This window comes from Paramormyrops kingsleyae, chromosome 15 (genome assembly GCF_048594095.1).
Source record: "Paramormyrops kingsleyae isolate MSU_618 chromosome 15, PKINGS_0.4, whole genome shotgun sequence".
Lineage (NCBI taxonomy): Eukaryota > Metazoa > Chordata > Actinopteri > Osteoglossiformes > Mormyridae > Paramormyrops > Paramormyrops kingsleyae.
The window spans coordinates 6484955-6509459 of NC_132811.1; the positions used below are offsets into that span (position 1 = coordinate 6484955).

General features: G+C 45.4%; 2 protein-coding genes across 4 annotated transcripts in view; one reads left to right on the plus strand and one right to left on the minus strand.

The window, feature by feature from the left end:
• Positions 1-366: 366 nt before the first annotated feature.
• cbarpb (CACN subunit beta associated regulatory protein b) lies at positions 367-22653 on the minus strand. Of its 3 annotated transcripts, none has more exons than XM_072700104.1 (10): positions 22234-22653; positions 18058-18131; positions 13798-13943; positions 12032-12087; positions 10832-11021; positions 10305-10476; positions 9641-9793; positions 9076-9304; positions 4123-4312; positions 367-2876 (listed from the first exon to the last, which is right to left on the minus strand). In XM_072700104.1, the coding sequence occupies exons 2-10, from the start codon at positions 18103-18105 to the stop codon at positions 1511-1513; spliced, it is 2550 nt and encodes an 849-aa protein (XP_072556205.1). In that variant the 5' UTR covers positions 18106-18131; positions 22234-22653; the 3' UTR covers positions 367-1510. The 3 variants fall into 3 exon arrangements, with proteins under 3 accessions (XP_072556205.1, XP_023699985.2, XP_072556206.1); XM_023844217.2 differs by having other exon boundaries at positions 10832-10994; positions 22234-22647; XM_072700105.1 differs by lacking the exon at positions 22234-22653 and adding an exon at positions 18240-18289.
• Positions 22406-24505, plus strand: part of LOC111860476 (midnolin-like) — a 40628-nt gene continuing 38528 nt past the window's right edge. Inside the window, exon 1 of the mRNA XM_023844222.2 lies at positions 22406-22490. The gene's annotated coding sequence lies outside the window, so the exon portion shown is untranslated. The remainder of the gene's footprint in view (positions 22491-24505) is intronic.

A 24505-nucleotide genomic window follows, 5' to 3' on the forward strand; every position in this document is an offset into this window, starting at 1 on the left:
GTGTTTTTCCATTTACACTGCAAATAAAACTGATAGAAAACTATACTTAATAAAAAGACAGATTTTACGTAGCCACGAAACTATTTGTATTATTAGGTTCTTGCTTTGTTAAACGTTGTTGAACCCTTCCTGCTCCTCGACAGCACGTGTTTGTTATGTGCTATCTGCCTGACTTGTACATTGCTTTGGACAGAAGCGTCTGCTAAACGTGTAAAAGGTAAAAATGTAAATATTTCTACTTTCCCTGTGCGTGACTATAATGGCACGTACAGATGCACACCATTACAAAGGAAGGCTCTTGCTGCATTACATATCACGTAGTATTTCTCTCACTCTGACCGCGTTGTTTCACTACAGTGACCCCCCCCCCCCCCCCCCGCATAACGTACATAAATGTAATACGGGCTTGTCTAAAATGCGCTGTGATAAAATACAATGCCACACATGCTCTAGTGCCCACGGCTGCAGTAATGTGTTATTCACTAGTGCTCACCCTGCAGAGTGACCCTCCCACTGACCGCAGAGGGGGACAAAAACGACACAGTCGGAGCACTTTCACCGCGCGTGAAGAGATGGATGGATGCAATTGTCCAAACGCTCTTTTTCTACACTCCGCTAATAAGCTAATCTTTTTACGTAATACCTCCTAGACAACAGATGGTATGGGACTGGGGAGTGGATCTGTACATATAAGCTGCCCGTAAAATTAAATGGAAAGATGTATTGTCAAATAAAAGGCATATGATTTAGATACAGTGTAATAATTTCTCAATAAACCCTTTTTGTGATTGTCTGTTCCAGTGCCCTCTGAAATTATATATAAATACGAAGCAAAATAAATCCTTACTGACTTGTCTTAAAATGGGTTTAACGCGACAAAAATAGTTAATGAATGAAGTGCCAATAGCTCTATTTCATATAGGTTTGATACAAATTCTTAAAAGGGGTCTTAATTAAAAATAACATGTTAAACCTTATTCTATATGGTCAATGTATAAGTAGAATATTTTAAGAAAAAAAAATAGATCTATGAATTAGTTAATATTCATTTATAAGTCCTTAAATACTTATATTATTTATTAATAATAAGCCCTTTTCAATGGCTATGTTGAGCATCGACCCTAAACTGAATTGTTACCATAAGCTAAGCTATAGTGGCCCTTAAGACCACCTGCAACACAGCACTGACAATCTAGCCCAGGCGTCTGTCAGTAGGTCACACCTCCTCACCGCAGTGGTCCGACCCAATTCGAATAGCACCCGATTTCACAGTGGAATGAATAGTACACAGGGCACGTACGTTCCTTAAGTTTTCACTTACCACACTGGGAAAAGGCATACAGCAGTAAAAGAAACAAAAAAAAGAATTAAAGAAACATAAGACACGAGTAGGTTTCTGGATTGTTCCAACTGGTCATCTTTCATCTAGGGGGGGACGCCGGACAGCCAGAGAGTGGAATTAACATTGAAGAATCTGTGAGGAGCAGCTGGAGGGGAAAGCAGAGTCCCGCTACACTGGGCTGTGGTCAGGAGAGGCGCGCGTGACGGCCACCATGCACTCGGGGCTGTCCTTGGCTTTGCGGAGGCTGGTGTATAGCCTCTCCTCTAGATTGGCAGTGAGCTTATCAGTCAGCTCGGCCGTGATGGTCTGCGGCCCGTAGCTGGGAGGGGGCGGGGCCAGCCGCTCGTCAGGTGGCTCGGGGGGGTGCTTGGGCTGCCGCCCATCCTCGGGCTGCTCCAGTGCGCCGTCGGTACCAGGAGGAGGCGAGCAGGATAACCGGTCCTCTTCTTCCTTGATGGTCCGGCTGCTGCCGCTGCTGCTTGGACTGACCTTGCGCCTGCCCTCCTCAGGCTCCGCCCACTCAGGCTCGCCGGCGCTGGACGCGCCCTCGCTGGCCTCCTCGTCGGGGGCGCTGACGATGCGCGGCAGCGTGCTATGGTAGCACGTGTCGAGCGGGTAGTTGACGCTGTCGCCGCGGCGGAGCGGGCTGCGCTGGCGGTCGAGGGGCAGCGCCAAGCGTACGCCGGGGTCGCTGTACTGCTTGGAGCGCTGCCACTGCTTGCGCAGGTGCACGCGGGAGCGGTGCTTAGATCGCAGCGGCGACTCCTGCTGGTCGAACTGGGGGTCGTGCCGGAGGAACTCGTGGAAGAGCGCGTCCGTCTTCTCGTCGATGCTGTAGTCCCGCCGCCGGAGGCGCTGCGCCGGCTCCCGCGAGGTGAACATCTGGCCGTACGGCGACCAGCCCATGGGGCTCTCGGCCTCGTCCTCTGTCTCCTCCTCCAGGCTGGCCTCGAAACTCTCACACACGGTGCCCTTGCGCCCAGCGCTGGTGAAGAACCGCCGCTTCTCGGACGCCGTTTTGTCCTTGGGGCTGCCCAAACTGCCGAACAGCCGCAGCTCCTCCGGGGCCTTGCAGGGAGCTTCGATGGAGGCATACCCGCTGTCCATCTGAAGCAGCTTCCGGTTCCCTGACTCCCCATCACTCCCTCTTTCTGAGTCCACACTGTCCTGCTTACCCCCCCTGCCTTGGGCCTCCTCGCCGCACACCTCCACATCCCCCTCCAGCTCATCCCCAACGTCTTGCGAGGGGTAGCTGGGCAGCCCCCGCCTCTCGGAGCCGCCCCCCAGCGAGCAGACGCTGTCGGCGTCGCTCCGCACAGAATCCTTGTCATTGTTGCTGCTCTGGTCGGATGAGGCGTACTGCTCCAGCGAAGCCCGCAGGGTCCAGATGTCGCGGTAAAGCATCTGGGGCTCCATGCTCTCCAGCCGCCAGGCTGCACCCGCCTCCGCCCCCTCCTCCTGAGGTTCCGGGGAGGCGCCGATCACTCCTCTCCCTCCACTACAGCTGGGCTCCACCATCACCTCAACCTCTAACCTGCAGGGGGCGCAGCGTGTCGCACCAATGTTAGAGTGGAGATCCGAGCGTGTTCTCATATGCTGAGAGTAAAACTATAACAGTGATATGGTTCACAAGAATAGATGTTGTGATATGGATTTAAGGGTTACACATCCAAACCATGCTCATGTCACATGCATTCTAAGCAAACACAGCCTTTTGCCTGCCATGCATTTTCCAATCATGGTCACACGGAGTATACAATCAATCCCAGAACAGGGGTCAGCCTGGATGGGATACCGTTCCATGGGAAGAAGATGGAAAGTGAAATCCTCACACTTGGTGGTGTGAGGTAATGGCGCTACCAAATGAACCACCGTGCCACCTCAAACTTACAGCTTTATATCCCTAAACATCCCTTTATACCACACTTAAAAAAGACCTACTTACATTTTTCATGTTATTTAATGTAAAGTATTGATTTATTAACTTTGTATATCTTCCTAAGCACTACTACTAACTGAACATGTGTTAGGTAAAGAAACAATTCACTGCCACTCCACAATTCTAAGTTTTATGACAAGATTGTAACTTTCTCACTGAATTATTTAGCGTCTTTCATACAATATTTAAATATGTTACAGTCTTCAGCCGTTTAAATGCTGCATGCCAGGACCGCAAGCTAAAAATGTGCTTGGGAAGGACATTCTCTCTGATTTTTTTTTTGTCTTGGCTGTCTGTAAGATTTCTTCCATGTGCAAAGAGGCAGGGGGTCCGATTCTTACAATCGAAGGGTGATAACCAATGCTTACACCGTGCAGCCCCGACAGAGGTCTCCATCTCAGGCAAACGGCAGTGGGCGGGGCCACTGGTGCCCCGCCCCATGATCAACCCCACACTGCAACTCTGGAGCCATTACTAACTAAACTTGAACTAATTACTAAACTTGAACTAATTACTAACTAATCTTGAAGGCCGCCGGTTTGGCATTTTTATGAGAAAATAAACTGAAGGACATTATTAACCTTCTACTGTGACTTTTGTTGCTGAGCCGCCGGAATGAAGAACTGTTGCCTCAGTATCGACTGTGTAAGATCCCCATTATATAAAGTGAAGAATGCGACGCTTTCGCTGCACATGCGGCGGCTTCTTTTAAAGTTAGCATGCTGAATGCGAAACGTGCAGTGCGGGATGTGTCCTTGGACAATGGGGGGCGGGATGGGGCCTTCACGAGGAGCCGTGGAGATGTGGCGAAGTGGATGAGTGCCAAAGGAATTAAAGATACCTGCCGAGGGAGGGAGGCGGGTTGGAGGGCGGGGACAGGAAGCTGGGGGCGGGGACTCCACAGCAGTAGGCGGGGTCATGCCTGCGCGCTATGTACTGGATGATGTCGGCACGATGGCTCTCGTGCTCCTCCTGGTCCATGCTCTCGCTGGCGGCACGCTGTCGCTGGAAGTGTCTCCGCTTCGGGGACCCTAGGGGACATGGTGACAGCGGTAAGCCCCACTTTGGGAAGCCCGCCAAGAAGGTCTGTGTTCTTCTTCTAAAGCCCCCAGGGAGAATTAACGTGTGACAGTGAAACACCGAAACAGCAAGACTGCCTGCAACAACTAACGAAAACTTTTGTTTTTTTGGTCAAAAAACATTTCTTTTTCAAAATGTTCCGATGACAAATTGATTAAACTCAGTGAAACTGAAGACACAGCAAGTAAAACGATCCCACTGAACACACTTTTATGCCGAATGCCATTTTTCACGGTGAATTATATTGCTTTTCGCAGACAATTATGCGAAGGGGTCAGATACTACTAGCTGTTCAACATCCATGAAGACTCATTTTGTTTATCTTTAACTATTAAACAGCATTAATATAGACAAATAAAACACACAAAACAGAAACTTTTATTGTTTAAGGAACATACAAAAATCCTTGAGTGATAAATGAGTTTCAAGGACTTTTATTACCAAATGAAGGAACTACATCTATGTAAGAGCGTTACATCCAGTGTGATGGAGAGTTGGGTGGATATATTAATCAGTCACCATAAGCGACAAGTTTTTCATCAAGCAATACTGGAAATGCACCCCAACTTTTGGCCATTTTCTTTCTGATCTCGACTTGCCATATCATAAATAGTGGACTGTATCTAAATGTGACTGAATGTATTGTTCAATACGAGTTTTATATATAGTAATTAGGCTGGGTTTCTTTGTATACATTAGCATCCTGTCTAATACACTTAAATATGTCTAATATTTTTTGCTAATATCAGCTAATGCAAGCTTCTCCTTATTGCTCTGAATGGGCTTTTCAGAATCCAAAAAAAAAAAAAAATCATAGGGCCATAATACAACATAAGGCATACTACTGTGGATATATCACATGGAAATATATGCAGTTGCAAGTATGAAAGATCAGATGCTTTATAAAGGCATGCCTCTGATGCAACGGTAGATGCCCCGGGACCCATCTACAATGGTCTTTGCTCTCCTCCATGTGCTGTGTGGTCCGGCGTGACAGTGGAGAGTCTGCAGTGATCTGGGGAGATGCCCAGATAGATTTGGAGGGGAAGAGCCCTGCGTCATAGGACCATCTGTCTGAGCAAGGGCTCAGGCACCGGGCCCAATGTCTTCATCGGTGTCGGTTGGGGACGACACAGCCAAGCACATGAAGCTAAATCACGTGCTACGGTATAGCGGCAATGCAAGGGGCTCTGTGCCGCGAGCAGAGCCAAGCTAGCATCTAGGCTAAGCTGCGGGGCCGACGGAAGCTCGAGTCCAGGCTCTCACAAGTCAGCGATCTTCAGCATCGACGTCTGACACGAATGACTAGTGTAGCGTGATTCGCAGAGGATTCTGCATCACCAGCCACTCTGAGCAGACACACCGCGGTGTTGACTTAAGGGAAACTTGGCGCCGATTGCAAGTCATGCATCAAGTATCGATCCGCAATCGTCACTCCTGCTTGTCGTTACAGAGCAGAAAAAAGTACATTGACGGGTAGTTTTAGCCCCAGCATTTTGACTGCAGTATTTTTAGCGCATTTCGCACTCGTCTTGCTGTTCGGCGTCGCCCCGCTCCATTCTGCTCATTAGCACTTGCTCACAAGAATGTATTTGCAGTTAATCTGAAGTGTGGGCCTGACAGCGTCGTGAAGCACCATCTACAGTTTGCCTTTCGCAGCTCCGCGCGCCCTTTTAATCCATATGTTCTGAATTCCTCCTCCAGTTTTGAATGAATTGCACTTATGAAGCCACGGGAGGGTCTCTTTATTACACTCTCGTAATTCCACACCGGGAATTTATGGAAAATATATGTAGAATAAAATGTAGCGGCGTCATTATGGCGATTGACTCAACCGTGTGTGCACCACAGAAGGAAGTGCTGTGTCGAGAGCGACATGTTTATTTTTATTCATTTATTCACCCAGTTGGACTAATAAACCCAACTGCAGCCAATTAAGACCAAGCTTTTATTATATATATTTGAATTATACCGCAGAGCTACTCAAATCACGGTCCTCCAGGACTGAGCACTGCTGGTTTTCCAGCCTTCCTTTACCTGTGAGTCAGGTGTGAAGCCTCTGACCAATCAGAATCAGTCATTATTAAACTAGCTACTCGGGAGAACTGAAAACAAGGCCTGGATTTGGAATGGAGGGCCGCACTTGGTTTCGGTCGGTCTGGAACTTATCCCGGAATCTATAAGCGCAAGCCAGCGAACAGCCTAGCGCGGGACGCCAACCCATCGCCGTTTACAGCATTCCATGAAAAGCAAAATAAACAAAGAAAGAAACAAATAAATAATCATTTAAAAATATGTTTTGATTTCATCTTTGGAAATTAACACAATTGCCCAGCTAAGGGACAGTAATACTTCTGCTATGATTGATGATGGTAGTGATCAGACTGTCAGAAGCAGCCCAGGCTTGGAAATGACCTTAAATGGAGCAGCCTTTCCGCGAAGTCTTATAAAGTAGGGCTTTCGTTAGCTGACTGCTTTTAATTTTAGATATGGATTTATATGTTAACGGGGAATTCAGTAGGGGACTGCTTTCATACAGTGCCACGCCGAACATTCTAATGGGATTCAAAAGGTTAGGAAAAAATATGCTTATGATGTTCGTGCCAAGAGTGTTTTTTTCCCCCAAAAAGTGTCTATTTGTGAATCTGTCGTTTCAGTGAATGAAAATGGGTGAAACAACAGAAATAGGTGAAAACGAGGTCACTGACACGCTTTGTATCATTTGGCATTCTGCTAAAGACGGAAATATGCACTCAACATCATCCAATTGGTGCACTTTTGGGGGAAGAGAGTGACACACCTCCGTCCATGTAAGTGGTGAACATGGCCAGTGGGACAGTGCTAAGGGTGAGGTCACATGTGTCACCATCTGTGTCCTACCACACACACACACACGCACACACGCACATGTAGGGTAAACATATCCTTATGGGGACCGCTCATTCATTTCAATGGGAAAAATGCTAACGCTAACTATGACAACCTTAACCCCTACCCTGCCCTAACTCTAACCATAAATAACCTAACAAAATACAAGAGTTTTTGCATTTTTAGTTTTTTCATAGCAGTCACCGATTTTTATAAAATAGAGTTTTCCCTTATGGGGACCAGGAAACCGGTCCCCATAAGGGGAAAAAAATGGATATTTATCACGTTATGGGGACATTGTGTCCCCATAAGGATAGGTAAACCCGCTCGCACACACACACATACACACACGCACACACACACACACACACACACACACACGCACACACACACGCACACACACAGTCCACATATTCATATATTTATGGCAACTTTCCACTCATTTCTATGTGCATAACCCTAATCCCAAAAATGACAACCTTAACCCCAACCCAGCCCAAACCCTAACCATAAGTAACCAAACAAAATATGAGCCTTTTTTGGTTTTTTGATTGCATTCACAGATTTTTATGAAAATGGTCCCACCAGTATCAAAATAATAGATTTTTACACTGTGTCCCCACAGTGTAATATATACATGACCACACATACACAGACACACACAGAGTTTTTCCCATCGTCATTCGAGGACGAGATGCCAGTCAGCCCCAGACACAATGTTTAGGGGATGCCATGTCGAACGATGTAATGAATTGCTAAATTAGGTTCTCTCCACCTTCCAGCTGCCAGAGAGCCCTCCCGATAATGCGATTGTCATTGATTTGGAATTAACGTCATTGATCGCCTACGAGGGAGGAAGAATGGAAGAGGGGAAACTTAATGAAGGTGATGAGACCAGAGGTCTAATGCCATTGTAGATCCAATCATCTAAATATCCGTAAATCATTCATCCCACATTCATTTCCAAAGGCTCCACCTCTGCCTCAAAGGTCATTAATACTCACCCAGTGGCACAGTTTGCTAATGACACAGGGGACTCTGGGAGAGCCTAAGGTGGACTGATTGCTTTGGAATATGAATTATAACCTACCTTGGACCCCTGATTCACGCCATTCACCATGACGGGAGCACTGCGGATACTGTAACATGATCAGCCTTTTAAGCCACTGTTCTCAAACCCAAGAGCCGATCTCCGGGAAAAATGACCCTTCCTGAGCTTTTGAGAATGCGTTTGCCGGGGGTGAATGTATCTATTTATCCTTCTAATTGTTTGATTGTGCATTGTTAAAACTTCCATTGTGTGACTTCGTAATGTAGCCATTATAGCATCACTATTTGTTGCAGTTGTTTAATTGTTAGGTCATCCTCATGCCAACGGGCACGGGTAACTAACTAGTGTAACTAACTAGCAATGGTGAGGTAATAATAAGGGGACAACTTAGTAGTAAGTTTTCCTATGATTTTAATTCATTTTTGTAGTTTTATTTGTGTCGTTAGTAAGTTGATTTTATAGATCACCAGTAAAGTGTAAAAATAAACCTGAGATGTTTAATATATAATGTCTGTGCTCTAGAGCGCTGGCGAGTGCAGCTAGTTCCGTTACAGTATGCTGCATGCGGCGTTTGTGTTTCTGGCCACACTTCAAAATGCAATATCAAATGGAGAAGCAGAGCATGCTGGGATGTCTGCGGCGCGAGCGTGACTGGGGGAATAACACGCCCTCTGGGGATGGATGCGAGTTAATTGGGAGGGGCACAGCGTCAGCGCCGGATCTCTGGGAGTCTGAGACCTCGGTGAGCGGGGCGTGAGGGGGGGGCAGGCCGGGGCTGGGGGGCAGAGCACTCACCCCTGGTGTCCAGGCTGGAGGCTCTCTGGCTGCTGTCCAGTTTCCACCTCTTGATCTTGAAGTAGGGACTGGAGCCCTCTAGACTGGCGTGGCGGCGCAGCTTGGTGAAGAACTGCAGCATGTGGCCCTGACCGGAGCCGCCAGGCGGGGGGGTGCCAGGGGCCGGGGCCCCGTCTCCGGCGATGCCCAGGCTGTTGGCAGTCCAGGGTGCGGCTCCCATCGCCTCAATCTGTGGGAAGAATGGGGGCGGCCGGAAGGCTGCGTTAGCGGGGGCCGGCGCTGTCAGGGACAGTTCAGCTGACGTGAATACAGCTATTCATCGCCTTTCAGGTCTGGCACAAAGGGAGCCTGTTTCCCAAGGCTGAGGTGAGAACCCACAAGGTAAAGGTGACAATGCGCCATGGAGGCAGTCAAATCCGCTCCACTCTGTCTTCACCAGCTTCCAAGAAGTTTTCCTTCCTCGCTATTCAAACCTTTGACGCCCAATGACCCAGCCCACACGCTACTCCCACACACACTGCCCACTCGTCACATGTTCCCCCCCCCCCCACGCCGGGTGACTCACAGCGCCAGAGCAAGGGGCCTCCGAGCCGGCGGACGGGGGGCCCTGACTGAAGCTGGTGTCCACCATCGAGTTGAGCGTGTCTCCAGGGAGGGGGGAGCTCAGGCTGATGGTCAGGCCCGTCAAGGCCGTCTGTGGAAGTGCACACACTGGCGGCTGCAGGACACACACACACACACACACACACACACACACACAGACACATACACATATTTGTACTCGTATCTTTGTGGGGACTATCCATTAATTTTTATGGGTAAAACCCTAATCCCAACAATGATGACCTTAACCCCAACCCTGCCTTAACCTTAACCATAAGTAATCAAACAAAATATGAGACTTTTTAAGTCAAGACTTTTTTTAGTTTTTGCAGTAACAATTTTTTTATAAAAATGAGTTTTCCCTTGATAAATAAGTTTTATCACATTATGGGGACATATGGACCCCACAGCATAATATATACATGCTCCCCCCCCCCCCCCCACACACCAATGTAATGTCAACCAATGTAATTAATATACCCGACAATATGTAATTAATATACCCGACTATTTTTTTATTCTCCAATACATTATGCATGTCTGAATATGTTAGTTATTTATAATCATTCGGAGTGGGAACGGGCACCATCTTCAGAGCGAGACGGAGCGCACGCTCCGGGTGTTACCCGGAAGATGGAGAGGCTGGATTTCACGGGAGGGCACGTGGCCATTGCGATGCTGTTGTCAGACGACTCGCACTCGTGGATGGTGACGATCTTCAGGGCGGATGCCGGGAGCTGCAGGTGCGTCAGTCGGGCGTTTTTCAGGTGATGGAAGTCCCCTTCAGTAAGGGTGTACCTGTGATTGGCGGCAGAACCACCCAATCACATCAGACACAGAATCATTTTCGGGAGTTTGTAAATGATACACCCCATCCTTGCAGAATTTTTGCTACATTGTTGCATTTGGGGTAAATTATTATTGTACAGAACTGCTGGCACATTGCAGCTTTTTGCCCATTTGTATTCCTTGTATTCACAGTAAGATTTAATTTCTAATTTGTAAGTTTTAATTACTAATCTATCTATCTATCTATCTGTCTATCGTCGTGTGGGAAACCGTTTCAAACACAGTTTGTAAGATTGAGCTTAACATCTGCAGTTTAGAAAGCGGCCTGACGGGGGAGCCGCATCACCCGGAGCGTGAGGCTGACCTGCGGCCTTTCTCCTGCGTCTTCTTGCCGTGGTCGAAGAGTGCCGCCTCGTTGAAGGAGACGCGCCGCCCGGTGGTCCCGGTCGAGAGGAAACGCTCCGTCTCCACATCGTGGCAGCTGGAGATGGACAGGCATTCGGCCTCGTCCACCTGGATGGTGATCTCTGCGAGAGACGGGGGCAAATGTACAGCTGCAGGGAGGTTCAGTGTCCCTTCATTTGGTGAACAATCAATTAATCAAAATGATGAAAATTATGACCGACCAGAAAAAAGCGGTTAGGAGATGGATGGATGGATGGATTTACCCCTAGAAGCTTTTTAGGTTCCTCTCCTCCTTGTCTTCTGGCATTCTTTCTTTCCCTTCCTCCCTGTTTCATCCACCATTTTGTACAAACGATGTAATAACCGACTGCTTATCAAGTGCATTGGGGTGACAGTGTTTTGCAAGGCGCTATATTAAAATAAATTGAACTGGAACTGAAATGAATGGAAGGATGAATGGGTTCATAATAAAGAACGCGATGCATCTTTTAAGTTATGTAAGCGGAACACCTACTCAGCCCAAAGTTACATAAGAGTGACATTTCTTCCGCACAAAGGTATTTGCATGTGAATTTCAATCTGACGTCATCGTCCCTCAGCTGTCTGTCCGTGGGTAGCATTTTCTGACATGCAGAAATGTGGCTTGGCTCCCTGTACTAGCAGACTACTGGGAGTCGCCATGTGGTGTGTCTTAATTTATGAAGGGGGGGGGGGGGGGTGCTGATTTGTAGAACTGCCCCTTGAATTTACTGTAGGGCTGCCAGCTCAGGTGGCGGAATTAAGCAAAAAATTTAAGCGAAAAACAAAATGTTGCAAAATAGGATGGAGCATTGTAAGTAGAGAAGTAATCATAATTTCGCAACACTTTAATTTTTCCCATTCAAAGAACACAATGGGAATATCATCATACTGTCCAATGCTTCCTTTGTATGTAGATTAAGCTACCTTCTGGAAATAGGAGGGAGCGACGTTTTCATCACACAGCAGGAAAGAATTACTTCCCCTGGCTGGCATGTCAGTGCCTTAGAGGGAGCAGCGTTTGTCAGGAATGTCTGGTTATGGACGTTTGGCGGTTTAACTGCTTGTTGGGACCTGCTGGCAGGGTGGCAGGGGGCAGGGTGGCAGGGGGCAGGGTGGCAGGGACAACGTGCCCTTTTACCTGGTACTGGCTGAGGTTCCTCCTGGTACGTCACGTTGGTTTTCTCTGGATCATCACTGGTCATGGAAGGCAACAGGGACAGAGGCAATTATGAGTCTTAACGGGCCAGTAAAGCAGAGCTTTGAGGAAAACAGTTTGCATTGGAGCAACACATGAATTACCCACAGGCTTTTATTTCAGTGCTTTTAATTAAGTTTGATATTAGTCTGGTTAGAAATTAAAAATTTCCATTAAGCCATAATGGCATAAAGACGTAACACATCAGAGTCCTTTCAGAGCACAACAGTCTGGAAGTCAATACAGACAGATAGATATACATAAATAAATAAATGTAACAATATTCTGTCAGTCAACAAGCCAACTGAGTATAGGATCACCAATGGTGGTCAGATCAGTTTTATAGTGGTTTCATGCAGCCTCTTTGGTACCGTAACTATTATTAAAGCGTATGTAGGACATTCTTAAGCTTATTATAAGGGCTTTGCTACAAGTCATTACTGGTCATGGAGATGGAGGGGAAACGTCAGTGGCTGTTTCACAACTGCAACATCATATGCACTGCATGACAATGGAGCAGAATGAAAACTTGTATCTACCACAATAAAAGCTGCATGCACAATTAATATAGAACCATTGTTGCATCTTTACAGTGCCAGTGAATAGCTTGGACACACCTACCCATAGAAAAGTTTGTTTGTACTATTTTCTACATTTTAGAATAGTTATAAAGACATCAAAACTATAAATTAATATATATGGATCATGTACTGACCCCTGCAACCCTGGGGTTGCTCTGGGGACTTAGAAGGCTGCCAGTTCATATCCTGTGGACAGAATTTGCCAGTTCCTTGAGGTGCCTCCTGGGATGCTTTTCCAGCTGCCCTGAAGGAGGTCCCACATATACTGAGCTCTCATTGGTCATTTTTTCAAACCCCCCCAAAACCATCTCTGCTGTCTTCAGGGGCGCCACTAGAGATTTTGGGCCCCATGAAGACATATCATATTGGGACCCCAACCCAGACCAATCCAATTATGTTCCAAATTTTATTGTGCCCCTGTCACTCAGGAATCATCCTAATTGACCCCCCCCCCCCCCCCCCCCCCTTTACGGCGCCCCTGATTGTGTTTAGGTCAGCTGGCCAGGTCATGTGATGCGGTAGTATCACTCTCCTTTGTAGGAGACTTGGCGTGCCCAAACTTTTGACTGTTATTGTACATTTAGTTATTTTTGATCGGGCACGCGTGCTGCCGCCCGCAGCGGTGGCAGCCAGATGCCAGTGTATGGTCACTTGAAAACCCCTGGATGTTTTCCGTCCCGGAGTGCCACGGCCAGTTTTTAGGTCACACATCTCTGTGCTTTTATCTCCTTTGTCATCCCTGTTTTTATTGGCCTCAGCCAGACCTTATTCCTCTGCGGGACCAGATTAATCACCCCTGAAGGCTGCTATGAAATTTCATTACGCTCGTCATTTGCTCAGTCGATACTGTTCCGCCCTGTCCGGCTGCTGACTGACTTTCTGATATGTGGCCACAGCATGAACTGACCCTTTAATGGCAAATAAATGGGACAGGCAGACAAATATAGAATGCCGGCTTCGTGTTATGCCTGAAAAGGAAAAATTAACAGTGCATTTTGCACCAAAAGCTCATTACAAGTTTCCAATTACTAGAAAGAATGATGTTTCTTAATGCATATGACCACAGGTACTTTGTTTTGTTTAAGTCATAGTTCATGGTGCTGAAAGGCAGAAATGTCAGGGCCTGACCTGGAAAAGCAGCGGCCTCCTTTGCAGCAGTGACGACACACGATCAGCGTGACCGAGAGCAAAACCAGCGCTCCGCCCACGAACACGGACAGGAGGACCAACAGCAGCACATAGCCGTCCTGCTTGTCGGGCTCCTGGGGTATAATCTGTGCAGGGGAGAGGCGGAGCTGCATCAGTGCGCGAGGAGAGCAGGAAGGGGGCGGAGCTTCATCAGTGCACGAGGAGAGCAGGAAGGGGGCGGAGCTTCATTAGTGCACGAGGAGATCAGGAAGGGGGCGGAGCTTCATTAGTGCGCGAGGAGAGCGGGAAGGGGGCGGAGCTTCATTAGTGCACGAGGAGAGCAGGAAGGGGGCGGAGCTTCATTAGTGCACGAGGAGAGCAGGGAGGGCGCTACAAAAAGAAGGAACATCAGACCATCGACCTGATGTAAGGAGGCCATCGAACAACTCAAATATGCCTTGTGGACAATGAAGTTAAATCTGCTGTCTAAAATCGGTATATGTTTCTATAATGCCATCACTGGACCCGACTTTGAGATACAGCAGCCCTTACATAATCATTCCTTTTGATGCCTTTTAATAACCACCAAATAAAGAAAAAAAGAAGGTTGTCTCGTTGGAAATGAATGAACAGAAACCATCTCAGGTCACCGCTGGGAGCTGGAAATTCCCATAAGGCTTTGCATCTTCTCTTAAGTATTTGGAGAGACTCCCTATACTTAAGTGGAGAGACTCTCTATTCTTAAGTGGAGAGACTCCCTTTTTTAAGTGGAGAGACTCCCCATTCTTAAGTGGAGAGACTCCCCATTCTTAAGTGGAGAGACTCCCTATACTTAAGTGGAGAGACTCTCTATTCTTAAGTGGAGAGACTCCCTATACTTAAGTGGAGAGACTCCCCATTCTTAAGTGGAGAGACTCCCCATTCTTCAGTGGAGAGACTCCCCATTCTTAAGTGGAGAGACTCCCCATTCTTAAGTGGAGAGACTCCCCATTCTTCAGTGGAGAGACTCCCCATTCTTAAGTGGAGAGACTCCCCATTCTTCAGTGGAGAGACTCCCCATTCTTCAGTGGAGAGACTGCCCATTCTTAAGTGGAGAGACTCCCCATTCTTCAGCGAATGCCTTCCTCCTAGCAGCACCCCAGTGTAAATCTTTCATCCTGCGCCATCTGACTCCTCAGCCACACCCGAGACCTAGAAATACCGCCGTGAGCCTCATTTAATGAGGGCTTCAGCTATGAGGAACAGGACAATAGCATATTACAGTGCAGACAGGATGCCAGTCTATCACCAGACACACACAGACACACGCGCAGGGCTATTTACGCAGAGAGCCGGCACTGAAGGCAGACTCCCAGGACATCCTGCTGCACTTAAGCTTGCTTAGATGAGATTAAACTGCAGCCATTTATATATGCAAATACATAGTTATAGTTAGAACCAGCACACTGCGTAACAGCCGGAAATAAGCTGTCATTTACTGAACATGAATGTGTGGGGGCTTCACAATAATCATTTTTGTAGGTGCAGAAGGGGTAATTCGAGTTGGTTTTGCTCTGCAGTTGCAGGTCTAGGTGGCATGGTTATTCTGAAGTGACTGGGAATCAGGTGACGATTTCAGTCCCTACAGTACCAACATCGGGCAAGTGTGATGGCCACCTACAGTCTGTGGCCTTCTGTTTAAATATCTGCGTGTTGTTTTAATGAGTTAGCAAACTAATGTAAGGCATGCAGGAAAGCAGGGTGTAGGGTGTACTCTGCCCCACCCCCACCCCCTTCCTAAAATTTCACACATACTAATCAAACTGGCATGATTGGTATGCTTAGGCTTACGCTCTGTGTTTCATGGGATTGAGTTTCCCCCAGCAAAACACCGTAACGTAAAGAGAAAGTAGCATATTTCATGAATTGCAACTACAATAACAAGATAGTGACACTGTCCTTTCCTTAATTACATCTTCCGTTTTTTCAGAAAGTCAATGCATTGAAGACACTGCTTTCCCCACACAAATTCTGTGCCAGCATGGTCACCTCAAAGGCACAAATTATTCTGCAGTGCGAGTCACATGGTGCCATCGTGTCAACCCTGATTGGAGAAGAGGCCTGTCATGCAAGATGACTGGGTTGCTGATTGGTCAAAAGGAGGAGCCCTTATGGCCACCACCTTCAGAACTGTCCCCAACGCTGGTAGAATAATTCCAAATGGAATGATATCAAAAATCTATTGAGCCTGGACAGATCATCCATCCATTTTCGCTAACTTCTTGTCCTGTTCAGGGTTGCGGGGGGTATGGAGCCTATCCCAGAGGCTATGGGTGCAAGGGGGGGGGGACTAGGGTTCATGGAGGAAACCCCTCAGCAACACGGGGAGAACCGAGGTTCCAGAGGTGTGAGGTGACAGTGCTAACCACCCCCCCACTCCCCACGAAAGCACATCAACAACAAAATCAATATATGACATGGTTCATGCTTTGCTGAGGGGTTTCCTCCAGGAACCCTAGTCCCCCCATGACATCCTGCACCCAGAACCATGACATATCAGATGTACCTTTGTCCCTAATTGATCACTCACCACGGTGCAGAACCTTCTAAAGTCCACTGGAGGTGCTTCATTAAGTCTATACTTGTTTCCTCGACTCACACACAGTAATGGCATGGCGAAAGAACAATGTGATCATTGTTCTGTTATGCGGCTATTCACAGCAGATTCCATTCTGGAAGACCTGGATGCCTTTAAAATCATCGCCGTATCTCTGCTGCCGGTCACTCAGCATTCATTCAAGCCGTGTTGGGTGGGAGTGTTTTTTAGTTATTGAACAGCGGGCAGGCAGCATTAAGCTAAAAGCCAACAAGACAGAAAAAAGTGTGTATTCATCAGCACATAAAACATCCATCCATCTAACTACTTGTCCAGGACAGGGTTGTTGGGAGCCTGCAATGTCTCCCAAGATGCCCAGGGCACGAGGTGAAGGACCCCCTGGAAAGGGAGTCAGTCAGTCTCCTGAAAGACGCTCACCCACTATGGCCAATTCATAGACACAAATAACCGCATGTTTTTGGACTTTAGGAGGAAGCCTGTGAGAACACAGGAGAAGATGCAAACTCCCCTCGCAGAGCTTGGAGGAAGGATTTAAATGCCCAGTTCCAGAGCTGGGATGTTACACTGTGATCCAGTGAGCCACAGTGCGGCTCCAAATTAAACATCCATACAGTAATACATATGGCACTGGAATTTTTCACTGCATTATCTCCTCCAATAACTTACACATGATTCCTATTTTGTGAATAGGGTTTAAGCTGAAAATGTATTCAATTTTATAAGCTGCTCATCTACAAATAATTGAAAATAAATAGGCAGCTTATAGCATATGTTTCTGTGCCCAGGGATGGACCCTAGATTGAGCCTAGTGCATTCTGGGATATATGCAGTTGGATTATGGATGGATGGATGGATTTTAGAATAAACTCTTGGCAATTAAATGGATTTGCTACATATGTTACATAATTGCTGAAGTAACAAACAATAATGCAGTCAAACTTAGCTACTTTAAGGGAATGTTAATAGAGCAGCTGTTCTAATCTTTTCTTTTCCATAACTGAAATTCAATTAGGCCGGCCTAACATTTTCATGCTGGAATACATGAAGAATAACATTGAAATCCACATCGTCATCATAACATCCTTTTCAGCATCGCCTACCCACGTCTGCTAAATAAAGAGGCTACAGGAAGTTAGAGTGAAACGTGCAGCCAGCCCAGCTCTGGACGGCGCTCTTGTGCAGGTAAGTGTGTCTAATGGAAACAAGGTAAGAGTTTAGATATACTGAGCTATGACAGATGTCGCCTGCGGGAGGGGGGCATGTTTGCCTGCCATCTCTGCACGACACCCCGGGAAGATCTCCAAACAGAGGGCCTCCTTGTGGCTTTCACTATCCAGCCCCTTCACAACGGCCAAAATAACACAAACACAGGCTGTTCACGCTTTCGGCGGCTACGTCCAATTGAACCCGAACCTAACACGGGCTGCTGGAATCGTTCTCGACGCTCAACCTCCGCTATATTTAGCGCGAGTTGGCAGGACATGGGGGAAAACGTACGGCTGAAAGGCTCCTTCCTCACGACCACATCCTTATGGGATCATCGACACCGTTCGACACTTGGTTTGCCCGTTTTCCCACACCAGCTAATTTCACCCTCTAAATGGCAAAAGCAGACGTCTCGTTGACCTGCACCTAGCCCAGCGAGGAGAAGACGCCTTACTTACGGTGGTGGTTTCTGTCAGGTTTTTCCATACGGTAGACTCATTGCTCATGGTCCAGGCGAAACGTCAGCGTCCCCCTGAGGGAGAGGGAATGAGACATTACGCAGCTGCCTCCGTAACGCCGCAACGACTCCCGCCCAACGGTTCACCTTCACGACAACAAAGGAAAAACAGTGAGGAGTTACTATAGCAGGAGAACCTTCCGGCACAGCGCTGCGATGATATCTGCCTTTGCTGAGCGCAGAATATTTATGAGGGCCTGACAGAGAGGAGTGGGGGGGGGGGCACACTGTGCTGCTTCCTGCATGGCCCTCAGTCACCTGTTGTTTCGGAGGATGACAAAAATGACGTCAAGCTCAGGAGGCGAAGGGTCTCGAGTTGGCGTGAGTGAAGCATGCGGCAGAAACGTGGCTGGGCTCCATCTGAGACACGCTGGCTGAGTCTCATCGCATCCCCTCACCCCGCAGGGTCCGACCCTTGTAATCCGCCTACTCTGCCTCTTGGCTGCTGTTCCCGAACTGGAACGGCTCCAGCAGGGACACCTTTTTGCCGAGCAGCGTTCCCGAAACTCCGACGGCCGGCGTTTCTCGTTCCCTTCGCGGGAGTAATGGCCCCCAGACACAGCAACGTCTCATCCCTGACCTCCCATAAGGGCCTGCCGCACCCCCGCTCCATTCGCACGCCGAGCACCGGCAGCACGCCCCACGAGTGGTTGGAGTGACACGCTCGCCCCGACCCCCGCCAGTCGGCTCTTACCCCGACAGAAGCCTCCGTGCCGCGTCTGCAGTGCCTCTCCCTGCAAAGCAGCAAAAATGATCTGAGGCTCCCCAATGCCAACCTGCCTCACTCGCCTGCTTATGGCTGCGCAGCAGACTGCGCAGACGCACCTCTTTTTTTCAAAAGTTCTACGAAGCTCGACAATTCCATAATACCTCAATGCATGAAACGAAGGCATTCCACCCACAAAAACCATTCATATAAACGACAAATCTGACAGGTCATATATGTGCAATCTACGTGCCTCTAGTAATGGTGGACAAAACATAAGGGAGATTTCGTTTTGCTATAAGCTTAACACATCCCCAGCCGGTGCGACTTATCTATGTGTCGATGTTCGGAGACACAGGACACACACAGAGGTGTAGATACAGATCTGTATCATAACCTGACATGTCATTATTACACGCAATGATAATATCGCTGAGGCTATGATATGCCAATTCCACATCCAGGCCCCAATCACCTCTTCAGATTCGACTTCTGCAGAATATTCCATATATTGCTTTTTTTACCACTCATGTATTACCCAAGGTTTTATTTTCCTGACTGATCAGAATTCAAACCTTACACATATATTACCCATTAACTGTGAAACAAAGGTAAAAACACAAATCATTTTTACATTTCATAAACAAAAGATGCACAGGTCACTGCCATTACTAGGCTACAATATAAAAGGCGATAGAAATGTAACATTTTATCGCCAATTACTTGCATTTGGATGCTGTTAGTGTTCTATTTACAAGTTTCATATGAATAGATGTCGCTATACAGTTGTAATTTACTGTCCTCTGGCAATTTACTACTGCAAGAAGTCATTTATCTAGTGTTTAAAGCAGACTAAAAACATATCTCAGTTTTCAGAACGCACTAAATATTTTTAAACCCTTACAGGTGTCAAGACAGGTGATGAGATTACATCTAAGTACCAAAATACTTCAGAACGATTTCACTGCCTTTGACGCCGTCTTAATGTTTTTGCACGAAAGATAAGCCTTACAATGTACTATTGTTTTGTTTTTTTTTGTGGTGTTACTGCAATGAAATATTCTCCCAAACACCTACCTATGCCTTTCACCATCATTTTGCAGTATATTAGTGATATATAATCATTATCTTGGGGGACCTAGAGCGACATCATCGCAGCATAAGAGGCAGGAGACTTAATCCTAGTCCATTGCAGGGAACATACACACACACAATCACACACTACAGGCAGATCACAATGAAGAGCCTACAGTAACTGCATATCTTTTAGCAGTGGGGGGAGGGGCAAGAGGAGATCAGGGTGACACAGGGTGAACATGCAAGCACCTCATTAAGTATATCCGCAGTTTTATGCTTGCATTCTTTAAAAAGAGGAAAAACATATACGATCGTTTGAGTTTTACAGTAATTAGAGGAAGTGGAACTACGCCCGATTTGAATTACAAATGCCATGGATATTCCCCTATTCGTGATATTACATTCTGTTATCTAAGCAGTGAACACAAGCATCACAAGCAGTGAGACACAATTATGTAACTTTGGAGGCTGATTCTGTCATCGGTATGAAGTCCATGTACACTACGTAAAACAGCAAATGGCAGGGGTACTGAAAATATTTAATCTCGTTATATTACATGCATTATTCACCTAATTAGTTGCCAGATTTTCTTTATTCAGGTAGATGCATAGACTTTATAAAACAACCGAATTGTCCGAAAAAGGGGTACGGCATTGTTAAGACACAACTCAATAGTCCCTTAGGTTGCATATAAACGACAAGCGTTATTCTTAAATAAAACCATTCAAAGTTTTCGTAAAAGAAAACTTTTGAAATATTATAGCTTTATAATCGATAGCAGTTTCCATGTCAAGGCCAAGCGTGGCTTATATGCTGTTTACGCGTATTAAGGCCATTATCCATACAGGGTTTTCGAATCTAAATGTCACCCTATAATCTCGAGCATGCATTAATTAGTGGCGTTTTGCGTTTCAGTGAGCATTACGTGATTTATATATTTGTTGCGTTTGTTTGATGATATAGTCCTTGCTATATACTGATCGAGACGGCAACAGAATGCAGATTCAGGTTTGTCTGATTCACACGTCGTGAATTTCTCTGGTGTTGGAGAAATCACATTGCATTATCAGTGCCTTTAAGGCCCCGTAAACGTTCGTCAGTATTAGGAAGTAGCGTATGTTTTACGCGGATTATATTATATACATCATGTTCCAAGCTAGCTATAGATTACTTTCTTATTTGGTCTAATAATTTCTGGACGAATTTTAGATGGTACGTCTATTAATATATTAATGCAATGACATTTTTATGGAATTATCACAGTCAAAATCAAATAGCCTTTTCTTTAATATCTATATATTATCTATATCGATATGGTGTAAGGCACTCTTTCTATCGATCTCTAGATGAGCTATCCACGACTTATACATGTTTTACTTTAGTCCCATGTATAGAAGCAGAACCAATCAACTGGTTTCAAATGGGGTTTTGGACAGCTGAACTGGTTTGCATCACCTCTCTGAGTACCGCTGTTAGGTTATTTATGATCCGAACCTAAGATCTTCTAGTAAGGAATGCAGACTACTTCGGCTGTCTAAAAATCCATTTGGAACCAGCTGAAATTTATGTTTTAAAAATATACTGGCTTTTCCACCATGTCTATAGGAGACCAGTTACACTTCCCCCAAAGTACTATCTAGACTGAAAACGCATTGCTATTGAAATGGTTTCCATTTTTAAGCAAATAAACCAAAATGGATCATAGTATCCATTTGCGCTAAACAACCTGCGCATTGAAAATCATTACCGATGTGGCTCATTCGTAGTGGACGGATGCAACCAAAATAGCCGAATAGCCGGACTCTAAATGTTGTTCACCTCATAATGTATTAAATGTTGTTTCCAATATTATGTTCTCCGTTTTGCACGCCTTACAATATATATAATTATGGATACATTAATTGTAAATAACGCATAACACCAGATGTTGATAAATTAATAATATAATCTGCAACAAACATATATGTAAGACCGAAATTTCACTGTCGCTACGACGTTAATTTTTCAGATGCACGACATCATACGTTTAACTAAACCTTTTGCATCGCTTCTTAAATGCTTATACTGTAGCTGTTTCATGCTCGTGCTTGTAACATTATTCTCGGTGGGCTACAGCGCTAAACATAGAATCATTGCCTCTTTGAAACAGACACCGTTTGTTCCAGAATAAAACAAACGGGTAAAAACAAACACAGTTATTTCTGTTACATGCTTCGCTGTCAAATTATGGTTCGAACACACAAGACAATGCTATGTTCAATTAACGAGAACTGATAGAAAACTGAACCATGTCTATACTAGGCAGAACATAAACTGAGTGGCAGAAGACTCACCTAATTGTAATTCATGTGGTCCATGCAGGGATATTTAGACAGAAACCAATGGCGCACAATCTTCCTCGAACAGCTTAATTTTGATTTAAAAGCTAGACGTATTTATGAATGAAACCCTATGATTTAAGACACACCCACAGCACGATCTGGACATGACGTAAAGCGCTGTCACCGTGGATCGAGGGCTGAGGAGCCGAGAGGAGACGCGACCCTGTCATTGGCGTAATCTATTCAAAATATAAAGAAAATCCTGCTAAGTAATGTATATATTCTATTCTATTCTATTCTATTCTATTCTATTCTATGTGACCTGGTAAAGTTAGCTAGACTGCGTATTATACATTCCAAAATTAAATTTCTGCTCAAAATAACCGACAGACAGTTGTATAGGCCTGCAGTCGGAGTGCTAATAACTTTAAGTGTCTGTTAAACTAGTTAGATGAGGAACGGCACCGCCATTTCATTGCGACCCAGTGCAAGTGTGTTTTGTGCATAAAATTTACGACACCATTAAAAGAGGAAAGATGTAGAGGAAACTCAACTGAAACCGGAATATAACCCGCAATGATCTATTTTGGAATTTAACGTGAACTGATCTTGATTACTCACGTGGTACATGTTAGCTAAAAAAAACCCATTGAGATGAAAATTCTGCTGGAACCTCATAAAAATGTGCATTTTTACAATGTAATATTTCTTTGCGAAGGGCAAGATCCTGGCGTTCTTTTACTTCTCGTTCCATTAGGGAATTATCTGTGTCTTCAAAATTGGCATAAAAGCCATTTTTTTCTGAAATAAATTATTAATCAGTACGGGATACAGTTGTTAATTGATGCTGCTATATCGTACGGCAAACGCTTTATATGGGCCTATATATTACAAGATTATGTTCTAAAAAAGATAAGGATGTTATTTCAATCCGAAAAGTTCTATACTAAACAAATAGTAATTTGCCAAATTGCTCACCAATTACCAATTTTTTTTACATTCTCCTAGCGCCACCTTCTGGAACTATATTTGCCTATTTTATTAATAATTATATGGGCCACTTGAGCCAAGAACTCAAAGCCAAGAAAATTATTTATATTAATAACAATTGACAATAAATTGGCTATACTATCAGCATTAGTTAGAATATGAACAGAAAAGTGCATTCCAGATGGAATTTATATACTAAATAGATTAATTTTAACCTATCACTCCATTTATATTTAGATTAGAATGACTTTTCCTTTTTATCAGACATGAAACACATCTGTTATACTAACTGTGTAGTAGAAATACAGTATTATAGAAATGTTTTTATTACACTACAACCCCCAGAATACATCTGCTTCGCAGACAACTACATGTTCCGTGATGCTTTGGGATCTGAGTAGGGCTTCCGGGTTGGTTGCGCGTATCCTTTCGATGACGGTTGTCTTGTGGGCTTTCGGGGTTTCCGTTCATGCGAACGCGCTTCGCTAAATAGCCCAAGAGTGTCCAGCTGCCTAGGTGTCTTTCGCTTTTACTCCGTCAACGTCAGGGACGGAAAGTCCTCTAAGTTTGGGTCACGAATTACCTAGAAACCTACAATGACGTTAAGAAATCCTCATTTCAAAGCTGAACAACTATCTGTTGTTAACATTTCATAGTTTACTACAAGGTTTTTTGCTTAGACCTTGAGAAGACAGCGGGCAGTTATACTGTGCGGTTTTATTGGTTAAAACTACCCTCGAGTTTTAAGGTGCCATCCTACATGTTTCCATTGCATCGAGAAAAAAATGACGTTTAATCAAATAATTGTATAGTGCCCGTATTTTATAGAGTGGATTTTCAGAAGGCAATAAGTATTGCTTTCCTGTCTGGAAACTGCATTTTAAGATTTAAATCCTGCTTAATGCTCTATAACTAAACGGAAACTCCTTATTTTGTCCAGAAAGAAAGTGGCGCAAGATGTCTGGCTCTGAAATTCTGCTGAAGCTGTCATACTCTGGACAAGTACTGCTAAATGGGCACTTGTGGTATGACGTGTAACTCCTAACTATTAATTTAACTTAAAATAATGAGGCTTTTCCTCTGGATTAGAGGTCGTTAGTAGGCTAAATAGAGCTGGAAAACGTACACGTGGTGCAGTGAAGGTCCAGCGATCACAATCAGTTCATGCTGATTTAAGAAGGAATGAAACTGGAACAATGTATAAAACCATCATTTAAAGTGAGATTTTGACGCACACTTTCCTGGTTATTTATATTTAATTCCTGATTTTTTTTATTATTATTTTTTTTTTACC